Source organism: Gallus gallus, assembly GCF_016699485.2.
Source record: "Gallus gallus isolate bGalGal1 chromosome 37 unlocalized genomic scaffold, bGalGal1.mat.broiler.GRCg7b 37_unloc6, whole genome shotgun sequence".
In the NCBI taxonomy this organism is placed as follows: Eukaryota; Metazoa; Chordata; class Aves; order Galliformes; family Phasianidae; genus Gallus; species Gallus gallus.
In genome coordinates this window covers 38068-56132 of record NW_024095972.1, presented here as the reverse complement: position 1 = coordinate 56132, position 18065 = coordinate 38068, and the positions used below count along the sequence as shown (strand labels likewise).

Sequence of the window (18065 nt, the reverse complement as noted above, 5' to 3'; positions counted from 1 at the left end):
GAACCGGTTGGATTCAGCGCTCACTGCTGACAGCCTGGGCTAACAACGTGGACGTGGCTCAGGCTGTCTTTTCCCATAGTGATAATCAGTGTCTCAGCACTCTGATATCCCATCTGTGGCACGATCTGGAACCTCTCTGCAAACCTTGGCTGCCCGTTCCCACCACCGTTTCTCCCTTTCTCTCTTCAGAAGTGGCGCGGTGCGGTTCCCCGCGGTTGGAGCAGCAGCCAGCAGGCTGCCAGAGATCCAACCGCGCCTTGCAGCGCACAGAGGGACGCAACAGGGACGGACGGTCCTTCCTGCCATACAGAAGTGAGTTTCTTCAGCCCTCTGTCGCAAAGTGTGGAGGAATGAATTTTGAGTATTCCTTCTGAGCGGGTGCAGTGCTGTAGGGGATGTCAAGTAAGCATCCATTTGGAGTGCAGGAAGGAGCAGTGCAAAGTGAACTATCAATCGTTTGTGTTTGGGCTGTCAAAGTAGCATCTTTCTGTTTCCTGGGGGGACGTGGGCTTACTGCATGATATCTCTGCTGCTGCCTGCTGGTGCCTGTGAAATCAACGTTGTTGATTTTTTTACAATGTTTCTGTAGGATGGATCCTGCGCGTCCATGGAGTGGTGCTGGGCAAGGGGGGAAACGGAAAGCCTCCGCAGGTAAGAAGCTCATGTGAGCTGTGCTATGGGTATGCGCCTCTAATAGGGCTGCATGAAGGGCAGTGTGTGCGATGGAGGGGAGAGGAAAGGGCACTGCACATCCGTGCTGGGAACCCAACGTTCACCCCAAGATCCTAAGATCCTTACCGTGAGCACTCGAGACATCCTAGCATGATGGCCCATTCTGCAGACCGCAAGGACTGCAAGGACTCTCTTTCAATGTTGTTGCTTCTCCTTTCCCGATTATCACAGAGAGAGGTGCCGAGCCCAACGGAAAGATCTACGCAAAAGCGGTGCAGGAAGTCCTTCTGGAGAGAGCTCATCTCCAGGCTGGAGGGCTTCCTACAACAGCAGGTCCCAGCACAGGGGGAAGACCTTCCCCTGCTGTGTGCCCCCGCTCTGTCTCCAAGTCCTTGGCTGGATGTAAACGCAAAGGCTTGGAAGAAGCGAAGCCAACAGCAGCACAGCTGCCTGCTAACAAAAGAGTGAGGGGGCCGAGCGGAGACAGCGTGCCAGCTCCAGCAGCACACCCTGGGCCTGCTGCAGCGCGGAGCTCCAAGCTAAGAGGTGAGAAGGTGCTGTGGGACCCACCCTGGTGAGCTGCTGCCCTTTTCAAGCACACTGAGTTTGCTCAGGGTTCGCTTTGCTTTTTCCTTCTCTGTGGAGGGGACAAGAGTGGAAGGCTACAAAGTCCAAAGGCAGTGAGGTGCCAGAACACGTAACCCCGTCTCCTTCCATTAACTCCATGGTGGTCTTCTGCACATCCCCCTGGAAATGTCATTCACTGGGAACATTCCTAGTCCCGTTTCCTCTGTTTTTTTTGCTGCCTTCTGCCTGTACGGCACCCCTGTTTCTGCAGTTGTGCTGCTGACAAAATGCATTCATGTTTATTCTTGCTTTCTAGCGAGAAGACACCAAGAGAAGAGAGGAGAGGGGGAATCGATGAAGGCTGCCCTCAGAGCTGCCGCTGCACGTGCAGAGGTGAGTCCTTGGTGAAGGCAGACACGGCTCTGGTTGTTCTCAGGGCCTCTGTCTGTCAGACATGAAAGAAAGAGACTGTAAATTCCCGAGGGAAGAGGTGTCCTGTTTCTACCCTCGCTCCGTTTCTTTCCAGGCCTCCGCAGTGAACAGCCTTGTGGAGATGATGCAGAAGCTGCAGCTGAAGGACTGAGAGGAGGAGCGTCAGCAGGCAGCGGCTGCAGTGCGCGGCGTTACAGGGCAGCGCTGCGAGTGCCGCCCAACTCGGCCCTCCAACTTCAGATGGAGTCAATAAATACCAGACACAATGAGAGATTCACACAGAGCGCACGGCCTCATTTGTCCAGCGGCACTCGGAGAGCTGCTGCACCACCTCCTCGTTATTGGTCTCGCGGCGCTCGCTCAGAACTCCCACAGCTCCGTCAGCGAATGCTGCCGATCCAGTGATGCAGCGGAGGCAGCAGTCCTTTGCACTGCCCACAAACAGACTGTCTGCAAAGCACGTGCAGAGAGCTGCGAGGAACAAAGCCTGGCCACAAGCGTGCTAACTTGGAGAGCAACGCTGTGCAGATGGCTGAGTTTCCCAGGGCAGCACTGAGTGTTTTTGGCTTTGATGATGAGTGTATAATGAGCAAAGTTCATCAAAAGGACGGCGTTTTCTCAGAAAGTGGACAGGCTGTTGGTCCAGAGCAGCATCTCTGCAGCTTAGGACCGCCAGGCCGCCATCCCGGCACTGTTCTGCTTACAGACAGCACTCCAGGTTCTCCTGGTGTGGCACACAGAGGGCGTCCCTCTGCCGTGCAGCCCTCCCCAGTGCCTGCCTGCCTGTCACTGCTCCGCTGGGATGGAGCTGTTTCCTTTGCAGTGCCTGCTATGGCGCTGTGTCCTGGTTCTGTCAGCGCTCCGTGCCGTCCTGCAGGCTGTTGTGCAGAGCGCAGTGCTGCGGAGCTGTGCTTCCCGGCCCTGTGCTCTCCAGCACTCTGGCGGGACTTCCGCCGCTCCCAGAAATCTCCCGTTCCCAGGAGCCTCCACTGCCCGCTTGCACGCGCATCTGTGTGTACGGATGTGTGCAGAACCATACACCCACGTGCAAAGACTTCTCCGCACACACACCTGTGCATTCACACACATGTGCAAGCGCATCCTTGCACAGCCCTGTGTGCGCACTCAATTCGTGTGCACGCAAGTGTGTGCAAAACCCAACAGCCTTGTGCAAAGACCTTCATGCACGCATTCGTGTTCATGCATACACACACATGCGTGCACACCATCCTTCTGCACACCCACGTGCATAAAGACACAAGCGCAGCTCTAGCCTTGCACACAGCCATCTGCATGCACACACGTGCAAAACTTTCACCCACAGACACCGTGCACACGCCCACGTGCAGTGCACACTCTGATGCTCAGCACCATCTCTTGCACACCCCCCGTATGCACACATACCTGCACTCACAGCTCGAGGACAAAATGCTGCTCATGTGGCACAGCCAACACGCAGGCAGTTGGTAATGTCAGGAGGAAAGGTGCCCCGTTACGCTCATTCATTCTCCTGTCTTTAATGCAGGCATTGGGGCACAGCTGGAGCCCCATCCTGAGATGTGGATTGCTGCGAGGTTCCTCATCAGTGGGCTATGGGGGTCCTGGGATGGTGATGGGGGTCCTGTCAGGGACTGTGGGAGTCGGAGAACACAGGAGGGGTCTGAGGCATAAAGGGAGGTCTGAGCCTCCCTCAAATCGGAGGGATCCTTGAAGAACCGTGGGGGACGTGGGGTGCTGCTGGGGACTGTGGGGCTCTGCGAGGTCCCAGGTTGGCGGTGGGGGAGGTGTACCCGGTCAGAGAAAGTACTTGAGGAGCTATGTAGCTCTGTGGGAGGGGTTGTGGGGGATATAGAATGGATATGACAACACAGCCTGCAGGAGCAGAATGCTGTTCAGGAGAAGACAAGATGTGCGCTGCAAGAGGGACGCGGGGGTATGGAGTGCTATGGGAGGAGGTGGGGAGCAGTTTGAGGTAAAAAAAAAAAAGGGGGGAAGGGGACAGCGGTGTAGGAGGGGTTTCATTTCTTCCTGAGAGGGGACTGGGGGTCCGTGCAGCCCAAAGGTGGGACCCTAAGCCGTAACCCCACACGAGCATAAGCCAAGATGACCTCATCATGTGTGTGACCCCATGGCTGTACGTGACCCACAACCCTGGGTGAACCACACCCCCACATGACCCTGTGACTCCCTGACCCTACCTGCCCCCATCACGCTGCGACCCGATGCCATGTGGCCCCAGAACTCTGGGATCCCTGCCCCCACCTCAACTCGACCATAGAAACACATGTGACCACAGAACTCCATGTCACCCCATCTGACCCTACCATCTCATCTGACCTCAATCACAGCAACCCAGAACCCCATCTAACCCAGAACCCCACAAAACCCCATAACACTCTGACTCTGCAGGACAGCCATGTGACCCCCAACCCCACATCCTCACCCCGTGTGGCCATGAGAACCAGCTGTGTGTGGGGAAAAGTCATCGCCTCCTCAGGGTGGTACAGCCCCACGGCTGCCCCAAGGAAGCCATGGGGCGGGCTGCTGCCGTACGTGGTCAGAGTGGCTCGGTGTGCCAGCTGTGTGCTGCTGGAAATCACCCCGACCTGTTATGGCTGGGAGAGTGGCAGAGGAAATCATCAAACATCTGCAGGGATAGCACAAGGTAGGGTCAGTGTGACAGCTGTGTCGTTGCTCAGCAGACAGATGCTGAGCAGAGCACAGCAGGGCCAGGATGTACTGACCAGGGGGAGGTGGAGAGTGCACACGAGATAAGGCACAGGTGCAGGACGGAGCATGAGACCCAGCACGTACGACAGCTGCAAGAATCCTGCCTGCCTGTCTGCATAGAAAAGCACACAATCAGCCCAAAGGGAGCAGCTTGGCCATAGACCCTGCTCTGGAAAAACTGCACAGCGGATGCGTGGCGGAGACTGTGAGCCTGCAGTCCTTAGCCAAGGGGGAACAGGAGAGCAGTGAGTGCCACAGGAGGAGAACTATGGGAGCAGAAGGAACTCACTGAGGAGAGTGAAGTAACACCACAGCAACCAGGACAACTGCTGCTGGCCACGGGCCGCGGGCAGTGATGGCGCTGCTCTAGGATGGCTCTGGGGATGCTATGGTTCATACTCATGGAATCTCTTCCTTAGCCCTCCACTAACCCCTGCACCCCCATCTTACCCCCCAAGATGTGGGCTAGATGAGGGTCAGGGGCAGATGTAGAGTGCTATACTACAGCGGCCCCAGAGCCACCCTCCTGACCTAGCCAGTAACAGACCCATCACTGCCCTCAGCCTCATATGGGCTTACGGTGCTCACAGGGTTATGGGTCATGGGGAGCCTTGGGCTCACGCCGAGTTATATGGCGTTTGGGGCTCACGTGGGGTTATGGATCAGGGCCTCCACCTTTGGGCCAAAGGGAACCCCAATCCCCTCTGAGGAAGAAATCAACCAGTGCACTCCAACACCACCCCACATCCTCCCATCCTATCCGCAAACAGCTCCCCACGTGCCCTCATACCCCCTACGTCCCCATGCCACCCCACGTCCCCGCACCCACAAGTCCCACCTGTACCTCACACCTTGCCTTCTGCAAAGCACTCTGCTCCTGCAGGCTGTGGTCCATAGCCCCATATCCTGCCCTGCACCTGCTCCAGCTCCGCATTCCTCTCCTGCAGCAGCCACCCCTGCCCAGCACCCTATGGCTGTACAAGAGCTTGATGGGGATGGGGCTGAGGAGAGGCCTCAGGTGTGCTATGGGGTTCCTGGGATGATGACAGGGGTGCTGCTGTCAGGGACCATGGGAATCGACTGAGATCCCGGGGTTGGGGGTCTTGGAGGTGGGAAAGGAGGTCTGAAGGAGGAAATAGAGGAAACACGGGGTTCTGTGGGAGCCCAGAGGGGGACATGGGGTGATGCTGGGGACTGTGGGGCTCCATGTGCATATATATGGGCCAGGTACAGGGGAGGTGTACCGGTTCTGAGGAGCTTCTTGAGGGGGCTATGGGGATCTGTGGGAGGCTACAGGGTGTCTCTAGGGGTCTTGCTGGGGAAAAACTGCGGGGGATACTGGGGCTTTGAGAGAATGATGGGTGGGCTGTCATGGGAAAGGAAAGAGCAACCTTGGGGAAAGCAAGCGGCAACCAGGAGAATGGAAGGGAATCCTACAGGAATGCAAGGGGAATCCAGGCTGAGGCAAGGGGACAGCTAGGGGAAGAACAGGGGGACGTCCCAGCAACTGACTTCTTCTTTCACAGCCACATCTTCTACTTCCCAACTGAGCTGCAAAGCTGCCAGACGAGCTGCAGTACCGCTGTCCGGCTCCTGCCTGGGTCAGAAAGAGCTGCATGTTAATGGGGTGCAATTGACATTCAAAGCCAACTCCAACTCCATCACAGCAGTCACACAACCATCCCCTTCAGTACCTGTACAGGCAGACGGCCATGCCCTTGCACAGGAACCGTTCCTACGGAGTGAGGAAGTCCGTCACTGCCTTACGACAACACTAATAGGGGAAGGGCCCCAAACCATTCAGAACATGCTTCAGAACATGCTATCAAACCACCGACTTTGGCAGCTAAACACACCTTGTCCGTCAAGAATTAGCAAGACCAATTAATGCCCCACATTCCCCTATATTCCACTCACACCTACCTACTGCTCCATACCTCCTGTAACCCCCCACAGCCCCCAAGAGCCACCCCTACAGCCCCCCACGGCCCCACATTACCCTACAGCCCCCTCAGCTCCCACATCCCCACCACATCTCCCCCACTGCCCCTACACCCACAGACCACCTCAGCCCCGGGGGGCACCGGGAGCAGCGCTGGAGGCTCGGGGGGGGGCCCGGCCCGGATGCGGGCAGCAGCGCTGCGGCGGTGGGGACCCGAGTCCTTCAGCCGTCCCAAATCCCCGCATCCACGCCGAGCGGAGGGAGGGGAGCGGAGGGGACGGCGGGGGGGATTCGGGCGCGCTCGGTTCCTCCCGGCATGGAGCCGTTTCTCCCGCACCCCTCCGGCGCCGCTGTCCTCAGCACCGCTCCCGTCCTGCCGCGCTTCCGTCTCGGTGCTGGCCCGCATCCGGGGAGATGCCACCGGGGGCGGGACTGGAGATGCCGCTGACCATTGAGGGGCCAGCGAGGTCGAGACGGAGCTGCCGCTGACCAATGAGATGCCGGACGGGAACGGGATGGACCTGCCGCTGACCACTCAGAGGTCCACCGGGGGCGGGATGGAAATGCCGCTGACCAATCAGAGGACCGGCAGGGGCCGGCGCCGTGCTGGGAGCGCAGCGGAACTCCCGGAAAGCAGCGGCAGCGGCGGGAAGGGGCCTCCGAAGGAGCAAAGAATGGCGGCGAGGCGCTGCCGGGAGCAGCAGAAGGCAGCGAGGAGAAGCCGTGAAGCTGCAGGAGCGGCGGAGTTGTCTTTTTCCTTGCCAGGCTTGAATCTTCCTTCCGCCTTGCTGTGCTGTGGGGAGCAGCTGGAGGCGATTCTCTTGCATGAGCGAGGGGTGCAGCCTGGTTCCACCCGGCCCTGAGCTCACGGAAGGGCTGGCTGCCCGCAGGGAAGGAGCTCTGCTTGAGGTCTGCTCCTGGGTGGGCTTTTGTGTGCCCTGTTCCTCAGGAAGGGGTAAGCAGTGCTGGGGTTATTTGCTAGATGGAGTGCGTTGTGTTTCTTGGCTTCCTGAAAGCTGTGTCTGTCTTTTTCACTGCCGGCTGGAGAGACTCGGGGGAGAAAGCGTTGTGCTTGATGGCACGGTTTCCTTGGGCAAAGGATGCTTTGGCAGCAGAGGTTTGCTGTCAGGAGGCATGAAAGCACTGAATCCAATGCTGCCGTGCCCTGGGCCCAGAGACATCAGCTCCCAGCACGTCCCTGGCGGTGGATGTGTGCAAGCTCTGTGTCTGCCAGTGGGTTGCTCCAAAGGCTTTGTGGTCAGCTGTGCGTGGCTGTTTTGCTCTTGAGGGCGTGGGAACAGAGGGCAACACGCTGATGGGAGTGATGGTGTCCTGCTCAGCAATGGATGTGCTGGGTGGCAGAAGAGGATTCTTGGCCGAGCGTGGAAAATCTCTCTGCTCCTTCCTGAAGGTGAGTTTTTCCAAGTGAGAACGCACACAGCTGGATTGCAGGGTGCCCTGGAGGAGGTGACCCCCACTTGACATCGGTTGGGTATTTTAAAGCAGCTGAGATTAAGGAGACATGACAAAGTTGTGCAAATGTTCCTGGACGTTCCTAGTTCTTGAATTGCCTAAAGGAACACAAGCAATGCAGAGAAAGAAAGAAGAACGAAAGAAAAAGAACAACAACACCTGTATGTCCTGCACAGAACCCAGCTTTAATAGAGACGAAAATTATTGACGTTCCTTTTTCTTCTTCTCTCAGTGACGGAATTTGCTCTCACCTTCTCTCTCTGCTCTCCTGCTCTCTGCACACGCCTCCCCACTTCTTACATCTTCAGTTCTTCTGTTGAACTCCCATCTTCTTCATCTCTCTCTCTTTTTTTTTTTTTTTTTTTTACCTTTGGAAACCTTTCCTTGATGCCCCTCCCTCCCTTCTCTCTTCTATCTTTCTAACCTCTCCTGTCCTGCTGTCTTCCTCTCCTCTACTAGATTTTTTTCCCATACTCTTCTCTCCCTTTTCTCTGTTATTTCCCCTCCTTATTCACTCCTCATCGATTCTGCGTCTAAACTCCTCTGTTGCTCTTCTTATTCTGTCTCCTCAATGCTCTTTGTTCTGCATCTGCACTTCTCTTCTACTACTCTTTCTTCTCTGTATCCTCTCTCCTCTTTCTTCTGCCTCTGCACTCCTCTCTGCTTTGCTTTGTCCCCGTATTCTCACTTGTCTTTCTTCTGACTGCTCTCCTCTTCTGCTCTTTGTTGTTCCCTGTGTCATCTCTCATCTTCTGCATCTGCACCCTTCTGCTGTTCTTTTTCCCGTATCTTCTCTCCTCCTTCTTCTTACCTGCACTCCTCTTCTCTTCTGATCTTTCTTCCTTGTGCCCTCACACCTCTTCTTCATCTACACTCCTCTTCTGCTCTTTGTTCTTCTTCACCTGCTCTGTGGCACTGTTCTTCTTTTCACAGCACTGTCCGCTCTTCTCTACTGCTCTGTTCTTTCTCTGCTCTTCCTCTCTTCTCTCTTGCCTCTTTCCTCTCTTTCCACCTCCTGTACTTTTGCTCTACTTTTCATACTTCTCCTCTTCAGCTCCTCTCCACTTCTGCTGTTCTGTCTTACCTGCACCCACTCATCCCTTCTTCAGCTCTTCTCCCTGCCCGCTTGTTTTTCTTACCTTCATCCTCTCGTTTTTCTTCTCCTCCTCTTCTGCTCTTCTTTCTTACCTGTGCCTGTTCTTCTCTGCTTTTGCTCTTGTCCTTCTCAGCGTCTGCCTTACCTTTATTCTCTCTTCTCCTCAAGACGGGAAGTTCTTGGAGTGGGTCCAGAGGAGGGCCACTAAGATGGTCAGAGGGCTGGAGCACCTCTCGTATGAGGAAAGGTGAAGGGAACTGGGATCGTTTAGCTTGGAGAAGAGAAGGCTCCTTAAAGGGAGCATCTAAGCAGGAGGGGGAATGGCTCTTTCCGAGGGTGGGTTGTAATAGGAGATGCAGGAGTGGTCTTCAAGGGAGACAGGGGAGGTTTAAGTTGGATCTGAGAATGAAGTTTTTCCCCGAGAGGCTGGTGAGGCACTGGAACAGGTTGCCCGAGGAGGTTGTGGATGCCGCATCCCTGGAGGCATTCAAGGCCAGGCTGGATGTTGGCACGGGGCATTTTGGTCTAGTGGCTGGCAATACTGCACATAGCGGGGCGGGGGGTGGGAGGTGAAACTTGATGGTCACTGTGGTCCTTTTCAACGCACGCCATTGTATGATTCATTGATTCTGTGATTCTTTATAGGACGCAATCTTCCACTTGAAAGGGCCTCCCAAGGATCCCTGGTATCCTCTGAGAGCTCTGAGCTGCCGCACCAATTTGAAGCTGACTTCATTTTTGGTCTTCCCCTTCAGCAGAAAAGCTCAGACAGCCGAGCCAAGCGAGACGCTGGATTTCCTTTGGCATCAAGGAAAGCATCGTGAGATGTTCTGATGCCCTCTCACAATTCTTTCTCCCTCCGCCAGCACCAGAGCTGGCGTCCAAAGACGCAATGACACTGCCACAGGCATTGTGGAGATTTCTATGGGATAGGGCCCATGGTAAGGCTTTATTGACAGAGGGAGGGACAATGAAGATTGGATGTCAGGGAGAAGGTCTTTCCAGAGACGGTGGTGAGATGCTGGAAGCGGATGCCCAGAGAGCTTGTGGACGCCGCGTCCGTGGCAGTGTTGAAGGCCAGGTTGGATTGGGCACTCGGCAGCCTAGTCTAGGATTAGATATGATGCAGATGGGATTCAAGCATCTGTTTTGCAGCCAGCTCGAGTGAGCTCTTGGAGCTCAGTGGGCGCCCATGCCCGCATCAGCGTGGGTAGGGGTGTGCCCTTCCTGCGCGGTGGGGCTTTGGTGTTTGGAGGCTGACGCTGAGGAGACTGTGTTTCTTCGTTTATCGGTGGCAGAAATCCAGCTCTGTCAGCAGAGGACTCCTGCGGCTGGCTGGCCTCAGCCTGAGATGTTGATGCTTCCATCTCCTCAGGTTCTTTCTGCCTGCTCTTCTTAGCCCTGCGCCTGAGAAGTCTGACTGAGTCGCATGCCAGAAGTGGAAGCCGGGATGGAGTGCCTTGCGATGCCTGCGACGGGCTGGACTGAGCCCTTGAGGAAGGTCTGGAATCGTTGCTGAAAGATTCGTTGGCTTTGGGCAACTTCAGCACCGCAGCCACACGATGGGCTTTTTCCGCTTCCCGTTCTTCCTCACGGAAGCTCACGTGTTTGGTTCCCGGGGCTCGGCCCAGGTCTTCTTGGCTGTCTGTTTCTGCCTGGCCCTGCAGCTGGCAGGTCAGCGGCTGCTTTTGGTCTTCAGGCACTCCAGGGATGGCTGGCAGCAGACTGAAAGGACAGAGCAGGAGGGGTCCGCCTGAGTGGGTGATGGCTTTTGGGGCCGCATCCTGCAAGCCGGAGCCAGGACACCTTGGCTGCAACGCAGCCTTCCCCACAGACAGCTCAGCGGCTGCCCCTGTGGCTCTCCCCCGTGGGATCCAGAGAGGGGCCAAGCCCTGTGAGCTGGGGGCTCCTGGCGTCCCCATCCCAGCACTATTGGGCAGCCAGAAACAGTGACCCTTTGGGGCTAGGGAATGGGCTCTCGTTGGCTCAGTCAATCACCCCCATGCACATGCCAAGCCAGAGCCTCCAGCCTCACCTGGACGTAGAGCTCTCCTTGCGCAGTAAGCTCCTTATCCTTCGGAGTTTTCCTCCATCTAGACTGTCCGAGCTCAAGCGTTTGATGTAGGTTGGCTTGCAGCAAATCTCACTGGGATTGGGAAGGCAGAGGAGACTCACCGTCAACCCTTTGGCTCACTCACCAGGGGCCGCTTCAGGCCTGTTCCCAGAACATGCGAGAGGGCCGCTCTGCTCCCCCCACTGCTGACATCTGTGCCGCCCGCGGACCCTCCCTGAAACATCTCTGGCCCCACTTCTCCTCTCTGCCATCTTGGGACTCTCTTTTGGGAGTGCATTAGTGACGGTGGCTTTGGGAAAGCGGAGCTGGGTGGTGACGATGAGCTGACAGGGTGACTTTTGGGGACCATATCCTTTTGTTGGGGGAGGGCGGGGCCTAAGGTGCCGAGGTGCTCCTGCCATAGCCAGGGATGGGGGCACGTCACAGCCAGCGCCTTGGTTTTGGAGAGGCCAACAATTCCTCGTGGAAAGAGGCCGTGCTGAGCTGGCGTGAAGCTTTGACGTAAGTCAGAGCCCTTGGCTGATGGTCAGCAAGGGATTTCCCATCTCAAGTGGTGGCTTGTGCCCTGGAAAGGCGCTGGATGCTGCTTTACCTTTCTTGCCCTGGGCGAGAGGTGGCAAAGCCTCCTCTTCCTTTGGTTTCCCCCTCCGCAGGGATGCCTCCTGAGGACCTGCGGATATCCCAGGTGGTGGTTTGGGTACAAACTCCATTTGAAACCTGTACGCGAGGAGACGACAGTGAGCGGTGGGACGCAGCGCTCCACCAATCCTTGTTGCTCTCTCTGATTGCCTGCTGACAGGCCCATTTTCATGCTGCATGATGGCCACTGCTTTCTAAAGGCTTCAGCAGGGCCAGGCTGAGAGCAACCTGATGTGGCGGTAGGTGTCCCCTGTTCCCTGCAGGGGAGTGGGACTAGGTGCCCTTTCCGGGTTCCTTCCAGCTCAAATGATGCGATGATTCTATGCCATATCCTCGTGGGCAGGGCAGGGACACCCATGGTCACAAGGAACAAATGCTACGGCATGAGAGCTGAGCAGCTGCAGCAAGCAGCAGCTACAGCCCCCAACATACTCACTTGGGAAAGACGACGAGGCAGCCAGAGAGTGCCAGGGAGGCCACCGGTGCCGCTCGGGACACCACCATGTCCAGCAGCCAGGGGGCCTGCAGGGGAGGAACAGGGAGGATGTGGGACGTCCTTGTGACGGCTGAGGCACTGGCGCACAAGGAGCCCAAGGCAGGGAGGGCTGACGGCACCCGCAGGCACTTGCACGGCGCGAGCAGCTGGCCAGGTGCTGGTGGTAGAAAGCTACAGCTCACCTTGAGAAGAGCTTTCCTGAACTTCTCTTTCCCTGACAGCTTCTCAAGGAAGTCGTAATAGAATTTCATGTGGAAGGTCAGTCCATCGATGTGGAGCACTCCAATGTCCTTGAAGACAACGGCAACGTTCTCCCCATTCTTCAGGCAGCCAGAGAGCAGGGACAACGGTGCTTTGGATGCAAGCCTGCGCTGTCTGCCAGGTCACAGAGGCAGCTGCGGCCACCTCGCTGCTCTTGAGCGGCTCCAGCTTCCTATGGGCTGAAAAATGGGAGGGACGGAGTTGATGATACGGTTGGTTTTTCCGCAGTGCTTCCCTGGAACTGCTTCTTGTGGCCATCAGCCAGAACGGCCCCATGTTTGGCTGGGCTCCTCCGAGGGGGAGGTTTGCTTTGGAGAATGGAGGCGGTGGCCCTGTTGGCCCTGTGCGTGAAGCCAGCAAGCTTTAATCCTCCCTCCTACCTGGCAGGGACTCCCTGCGGGGCTTGAGGTGGTGCACGGCTATGAGGTTTCCAGACAAGTGAAAGACGGGCCACCGCAGAGTCACGGTCCCGTCCTCAGTCCTGATGTCTCTGGAGATGGTGTCAAAGGATCCGAAGGTGGGAATCCAGACCCCCTACAAGTGGTAGAGAAAGGAAGGGCGGCAGGGTTATGGGCCGGCTGGCTGGAGGAAGAGCCCATGTAGCGGTCCAAGGCAGGGACGGAGCTCAGGAGCCCTCTCCCGCTGTTCAGAGGCACGAGCCAGGGCATCGGGAATGGCTTTGGGAAAGGGGCTGCACAGTCCTCTCCTTCCCCTCACCCTCCCAAATGCAGCACAGCAGTCAGGGCAGAAGCAGCCTGATGGGATCCAGAGGCTTCCCGCGAGCGGGATCAGCCCTGAGACAGGACAGCGCCCAGCACAAGTGATTCCTGCGGGATTTGCAGGAAGCCCATGGCATTGCCCAGTAGAGACACGTGGGGTGATTTCCTGCTTTCTGTGGAGGGGAAGAGTGGGAGGAAGTCTTGCTGAGGCGGACAGGGAGAGGAGGAATACCCGGCAGCCAACCCACCTTCTGCACCAGGAGGTGCTCTTGTACGTAGGCGGCCACCGCATCCCAGGACGGCAACTCGCTCTGGAGGGCAAAGGAAAAGCGGGTCACACTCTGCACCTGCCGCTTCCCGGCAGCCCTCCCGCTGCCAGGCGGGAGTGAGGTGGCAGATGGAAAGTGTCGTCTGCGTGCCAGGATTGGCTGCAGCAGCGCTCCTGTGGTGGCTGTGGAGCCGTGTACCTTCGGTGTCGGTGGCAGGTGGGTATGGAGGCACGCCTCGCTGCGGGGCCATCCTCGCAGAAGCTCATCCTGTTCCGCCTCGTGCCAGCGGGTTGCTCCTTGTTGGCGCCAGCCATGCCGGAGCTCATCCCATTCAGGTGCGTCTGCTCTCTACCAGATGCTCCTTCAGGATGCAGGACCCACCAGCGTGCACCGCCTTCATACCCCTCCCGGGTGGCCGTGTCACAAACGTCGCCACGGCGACGCGGTGACAGCGTGGCCAGTGCTGGCCGCCGCCCATGATGACGCTGGCACCAGCAGCCTGCTGCCCACCCCGGGTGGCAGTGCTGGCACCTCTCTGTTTCCTCTCTCTTCTCTTCTTTGCTCTCCATGTAATGTGACTCGTTTTTCTTTAGTAGCCGTTGCCTGAATTGATCTTCAAGTTGTTGACACAGAAACAACTCCTGTTCCAAAGGACTCTACGCGTAACGTTGAAGACCTGTTGCCAGAAGGTTTCTTAGTCTTTGCCTGGCAGTTTTTTCCTTGATTCTTTGTTGGAACGCTCACTGAATTACCCGGCATTGATCCTCGACGTCATTGTGGTGACTGCGTCGCACCCGCAACCCTAGCGGGCAGGGAGTGCTGTGTTTGGGGGATCTGCACCTGCACTCCCCTTCTGCTGTCCTTTCTTCCCTGTTAGCCTCGCTTGCTTTTGCATTTGCACTTCTCTTAGGCTCTTGGTTCTTCCCTGTATTCTCCTGCTTTTCCGTCTGCATTCTCACTCTTTTCCTGTTTTTTCTCTTCTGCTTCTCTTCTGCTGTTCTATCCTCTGTGTATCCTCACTGCTCTTTCATCTCTATCCGTGCTCTTCAGTGGTTTTTTTCCCCTGCTTCCTCTCCGTACTTCGTCTGCCCTGCTTTTCTTCCCTGTAACGTGACCGTCTCTTTTCTTCTGCATCTGCCTCTCCTCCTCCTCTTTCTTCCCTGTATTCTCACTGCTCATTCTCGTGCAGCTGTGCTCCTCTTCTGCTGTTCTTTCCTCCTTGTATCCTCACTCTTCTGATGGTTTCCATTGCATCTCACCACTGCTCTTTCACCTGCTCTGCTTTTCTCTTCTGCTGTATGTTTCCCTGCTTCCTCACTCCTCTTTCTTCTGCATTGGCTCTACTCTTCTGCTCTTCTTTCTTCCCTCACTCTTTTTCCATCTGCCCACCTCTTAGGCTCTCCCTTCTTTTCTATCCTCCCTGCTCTTTCCTCTGCATTCTCACTCTTCTCCTGTTCTTATTCCCCTGCATCATCCTCACTTCCTTTTTCCCTCTGCATCAGCACTGCTCTTCTGTTGGATTTTGTTTCCTGTTGCCAGACTTGTCTTATTCTGCATCTGCACTCCTCTTCCCCTGTTCTTTCTTCTCTGTATCCTCACTCCTCTTTCTGCTGCCTCTGCTCTCCTCTCTGCTTTTCTTTGTTCCCTGTAATTCTCACTTGTCTTTCTTCTGACTGCTCTTGAAGAGAGAGAGCAGGACCCTGCAGTTGAGAGAGAGGGCCTCACAGCAAGAAAGGGGAAAGCAGCTTCACAAAGTAGAAACAAGGGGCAAATAGAGATAGTTTAGGTAGAGAGTGTTAGAAAACAAGGGGTTCCAAGCACTTGCACAGACACTGGGTCTGGAATAGCAAGGAGGATGAAGGCCATAGAGATAAGGGCTGGAGAGCAGCTCGAAAAAACATTTGGCAGGGAGGTGATTAGATGTCTACAGGGCAAGTTGAAACTGGTTTGGGGGATGCCCCCCCTTCAGGGTCAGAAGTTTGCAGCGAGGAAGACTACGAGCCTTTGTGAGGAAGACTGCAAGCCTTCATCATCACGACCTACTACGCCCGCGCAAGGGGGGGAGAGACTGCATGCTAATGGGCTCTCGGGAATGTAATGAAGATGTATCTGAATTCCTGTCAACTACTGATTATGTATTAGTTTGACCTGAAGGGAAGATAAATCCCTGCAACGTGCTGAACTGCTGTGTAGAATGAGCTCTGTTTTAATCTCGTTCCTCTACGATGCTCAGCTTTCCTAGCTTCTCCCCTGCCTAAGCACACACTTCTGTCCCTTGGCATTAACCATCACGCACAGCGGGATCAAATCTGAGCTCTGTCTCCTCCTGCTTCTTTCCAGAAGGATGAGACAAACAGCAGAAAACAACCAGCCCTCCACAGCTAACTCGTTTGGTGGTTGCTCCGGACGTTTGGATGTTCCCTTCCATGGCCCAGACGAAGCTCGCTGAGCTGCTCCTCCTTTGTGCAGGGGAAGACCGGTGCAGGTGCAATGCGCTGGCAAATCCACCTGCAGAAAACACTGCCATTCCCTTTAGAAACAAAGAAACCACTCTGCCCTTGCTCCTGAGCCTGGTCCCTGCCTCCACCTGCAGGGCTTGGCTATCCTGGCTCTGTTCGTGGGCCACTAAATGAAATCCAGACAACAGAGACAAAAAGAGGCAGAGGACTGGCACTAATATTCCCCTGTTGGCGGGAATCTCAACAGAAAAGTGTTGTGCTAAAGGCTGTGAGGTTCAGGGAACACCCCTATCAAGGCAAAAGACAGTAGTATGGAAGGTTTGGTTAGTCTTCTGACTAGAAGAAGAGAAAGGACTATTACCTCCTATTTTATTTTTCTTTCAGTCCTCTCTCGTCATGTAGATCTGAGGATGACCAAAGCCTGTTGCCCCAAGCATTGCTGAACCCATCAAAATGGTTGCTCAGAGGTATTGCACCGGCACATCGCACAGAAGAACTGTGTAACCTAAGTAGCAAGGGGAGAAGAAAGGGGAGCGGCTAACATTCATTACCTCCCGTAAACTGATAGTCGTTGGCTTCTTGTCCCATCCAAATCCTGGCAAGCAGGATAACAAAGATTTAGTGATGTTTACAACTGTGGTAGGGATTGCTGGATACAACCAGCCACCCAAGGCTGAGCACGCTCTCCGATCCCTTTCGCAATTCTAGAAATACCCAGAAGAGCTCCGTGTTCTCTTGCTTTCATTTCCTTACACGAACCATTTTCAAATGCACGTTGTTATAGGCTGACACAAGATCTAGGGCCTAAAGCCACAGCCACAGAGGTGGACACTGGCCCCAGGGCCTGAATCCATATCTACAGCCAGAGACAGGCCGGCACCAGCTCTGTGGCTTAAAACACAAGACAGAGAAAGCTGGCATCGGCCTCGGGGCCTGGAACTACAGCCACAGCTGGAGAGGCCACTAGCAGCTTTTGGACCTAAAGCCACAGCCACAGCCAGACAAACCAGCACGGACCCTGGGGCCTGAAGCCACAGGCACAGCCTGAGAGACCGGCACCAGCTCTGGGGTCTAAAGCCACAAAAAAAAGAGGCCAGCACTGAGCCCAGGCCCTAAAGCCACAGCCTGAGAGGCTGACGCCGGCCATGGGGCTTAAAGCAAAAGCCACAGCCAGGCAGGCCAAAAAAGGCCCTGGGGACTAAAGGCACAGCTTGAAAGGCTTGAAAACAGTGCAGGGGCTTAAAGCCACAGCCAAACTTAGAGAGGCCGGCACCTGAAGCCCCAACCAGCAAGGCCAGCACCGGCCCAACGGGCCTGAAGTCACAGCCAGAGAGGCCTACACCAGGCCCCAGGGCCTAAAGCCCCAGCCCCAAGTCTGAGAAACCAGCACCAGCCCCAAGGCCTGAGGCCACAGCCACAGCCACACAGGCTGCCATTGATCCCAGGGCCTAAAGCCACAGCCCAAAGGCCAGCACTGGCCCCGGGGCCTAAAGCCACAGCCAGAGAGGCTGAACCAGGCCAAGGGCCTAAAGCCACAGCCATGGCACAAGAGGCCAGCACCAGCTTTGAATATAAATCCACAGCCCAAGAGGCCTATACCGGCCCCGAGGCCTGAAGGTACAGCCACAGCCTGAGAGGCCTACATCGGTCCCCGAACCTAACGCCACAGCCAGACAGACCTGCACCAGCCCCGGGAACATCCACGGCGTGCGTTGCTATTGGTTTCCAGTGATTCCTCTGGGACTCCATTGACCACTGTGAAGCCGTATTGGCCTTTTCTGTTTTTTATTGGGCTGCACAAGAGTCGTCTTCACTTCTCCATTCCTGTTCTTCAGATAACCCCATGGGGTGACCCTAAGATGTGGAGCTGGGAGGCGTCCATTTCCTTCGCTTATGATGAAAGCACCAGGGCGATGCGGGCACTCAGCTGAGGTCACAACCACTGCTGGGGTGGGAGCGTTTGTGCCACAGCTGGTGAGCAGAGCTGGTGCTCTGGTGAGCGTGCTGCACGCAGAGACTGAGCTCTGGGCCTTCTGTGGAACAGATCACCCTGTGAGAGCCCGACGGAAGCATCGCGTGTGCACTCGTCGGTACTTTCTGCAGGATTCCTGTCCCAAAGGAGATTCCGGGATCGAGGCGGTCTTAGGAAGAGGGAAGCCAGCTCTTTCCAAGGGCTGGGGAAGTTCCTGCAGAGAGAGCCTCTGGAACTTCAGCTTCCTCTGAGCCTTCAGCAGCC

The 18065-nt window shown here is 56.0% G+C and overlaps 1 protein-coding gene and 3 long non-coding RNA genes across 4 annotated transcripts; 2 read left to right on the top strand and 2 right to left on the bottom strand.

Annotated features, from left to right (window-relative positions):
- The first annotated feature begins 7384 nt into the window (after positions 1–7384).
- Positions 7385–9744, top strand: LOC112531461. The gene is made up of 2 exons (XR_005843453.1): positions 7385–7754; positions 9558–9744. It is a non-coding gene; the product is annotated as an uncharacterized LOC112531461 (long non-coding RNA).
- Positions 9745–10048: 304 nt separating this feature from the next.
- LOC121108805 lies at positions 10049–11237 on the bottom strand. The gene is made up of 3 exons (XM_040656945.1): positions 11170–11237; positions 10948–11058; positions 10049–10637 (listed from the first exon to the last, which is right to left on the bottom strand). The coding sequence occupies exons 1-3, from the start codon at positions 11235–11237 to the stop codon at positions 10049–10051; spliced, it is 768 nt and encodes a 255-aa protein (XP_040512879.1).
- A 487-nt stretch (positions 11238–11724) lies between these two features.
- On the top strand, positions 11725–12899 carry LOC121108801. Its single transcript, XR_005843452.1, has 3 exons — positions 11725–11864; positions 12343–12594; positions 12770–12899. It is a non-coding gene; the product is annotated as an uncharacterized LOC121108801 (long non-coding RNA).
- On the bottom strand, positions 11864–12911 carry LOC121108800. The gene is made up of 3 exons (XR_005843451.1): positions 12763–12911; positions 12304–12561; positions 11864–12147 (listed from the first exon to the last, which is right to left on the bottom strand). It is a non-coding gene; the product is annotated as an uncharacterized LOC121108800 (long non-coding RNA).
- Between the last annotated feature and the right edge of the window lie 5154 nt (positions 12912–18065).

Coding starts and splice junctions, on each gene's coding strand:
- LOC121108805 (XM_040656945.1), bottom strand. CDS start 11,237: ATGGCAGAGAGGAGAAGTGGGGCCAGAGATGTTTCAGGGAGGGTCCGC. Junction 11,059..11,169: donor GGGCGGCACAGATGTCAGCA/GTGGGGGGAGCA, acceptor TCCCAATCCCAG/TGAGATTTGCTGCAAGCCAA. Junction 10,638..10,947: donor AAGGAGAGCTCTACGTCCAG/GTGAGGCTGGAG, acceptor CTGTCCTTTCAG/TCTGCTGCCAGCCATCCCTG.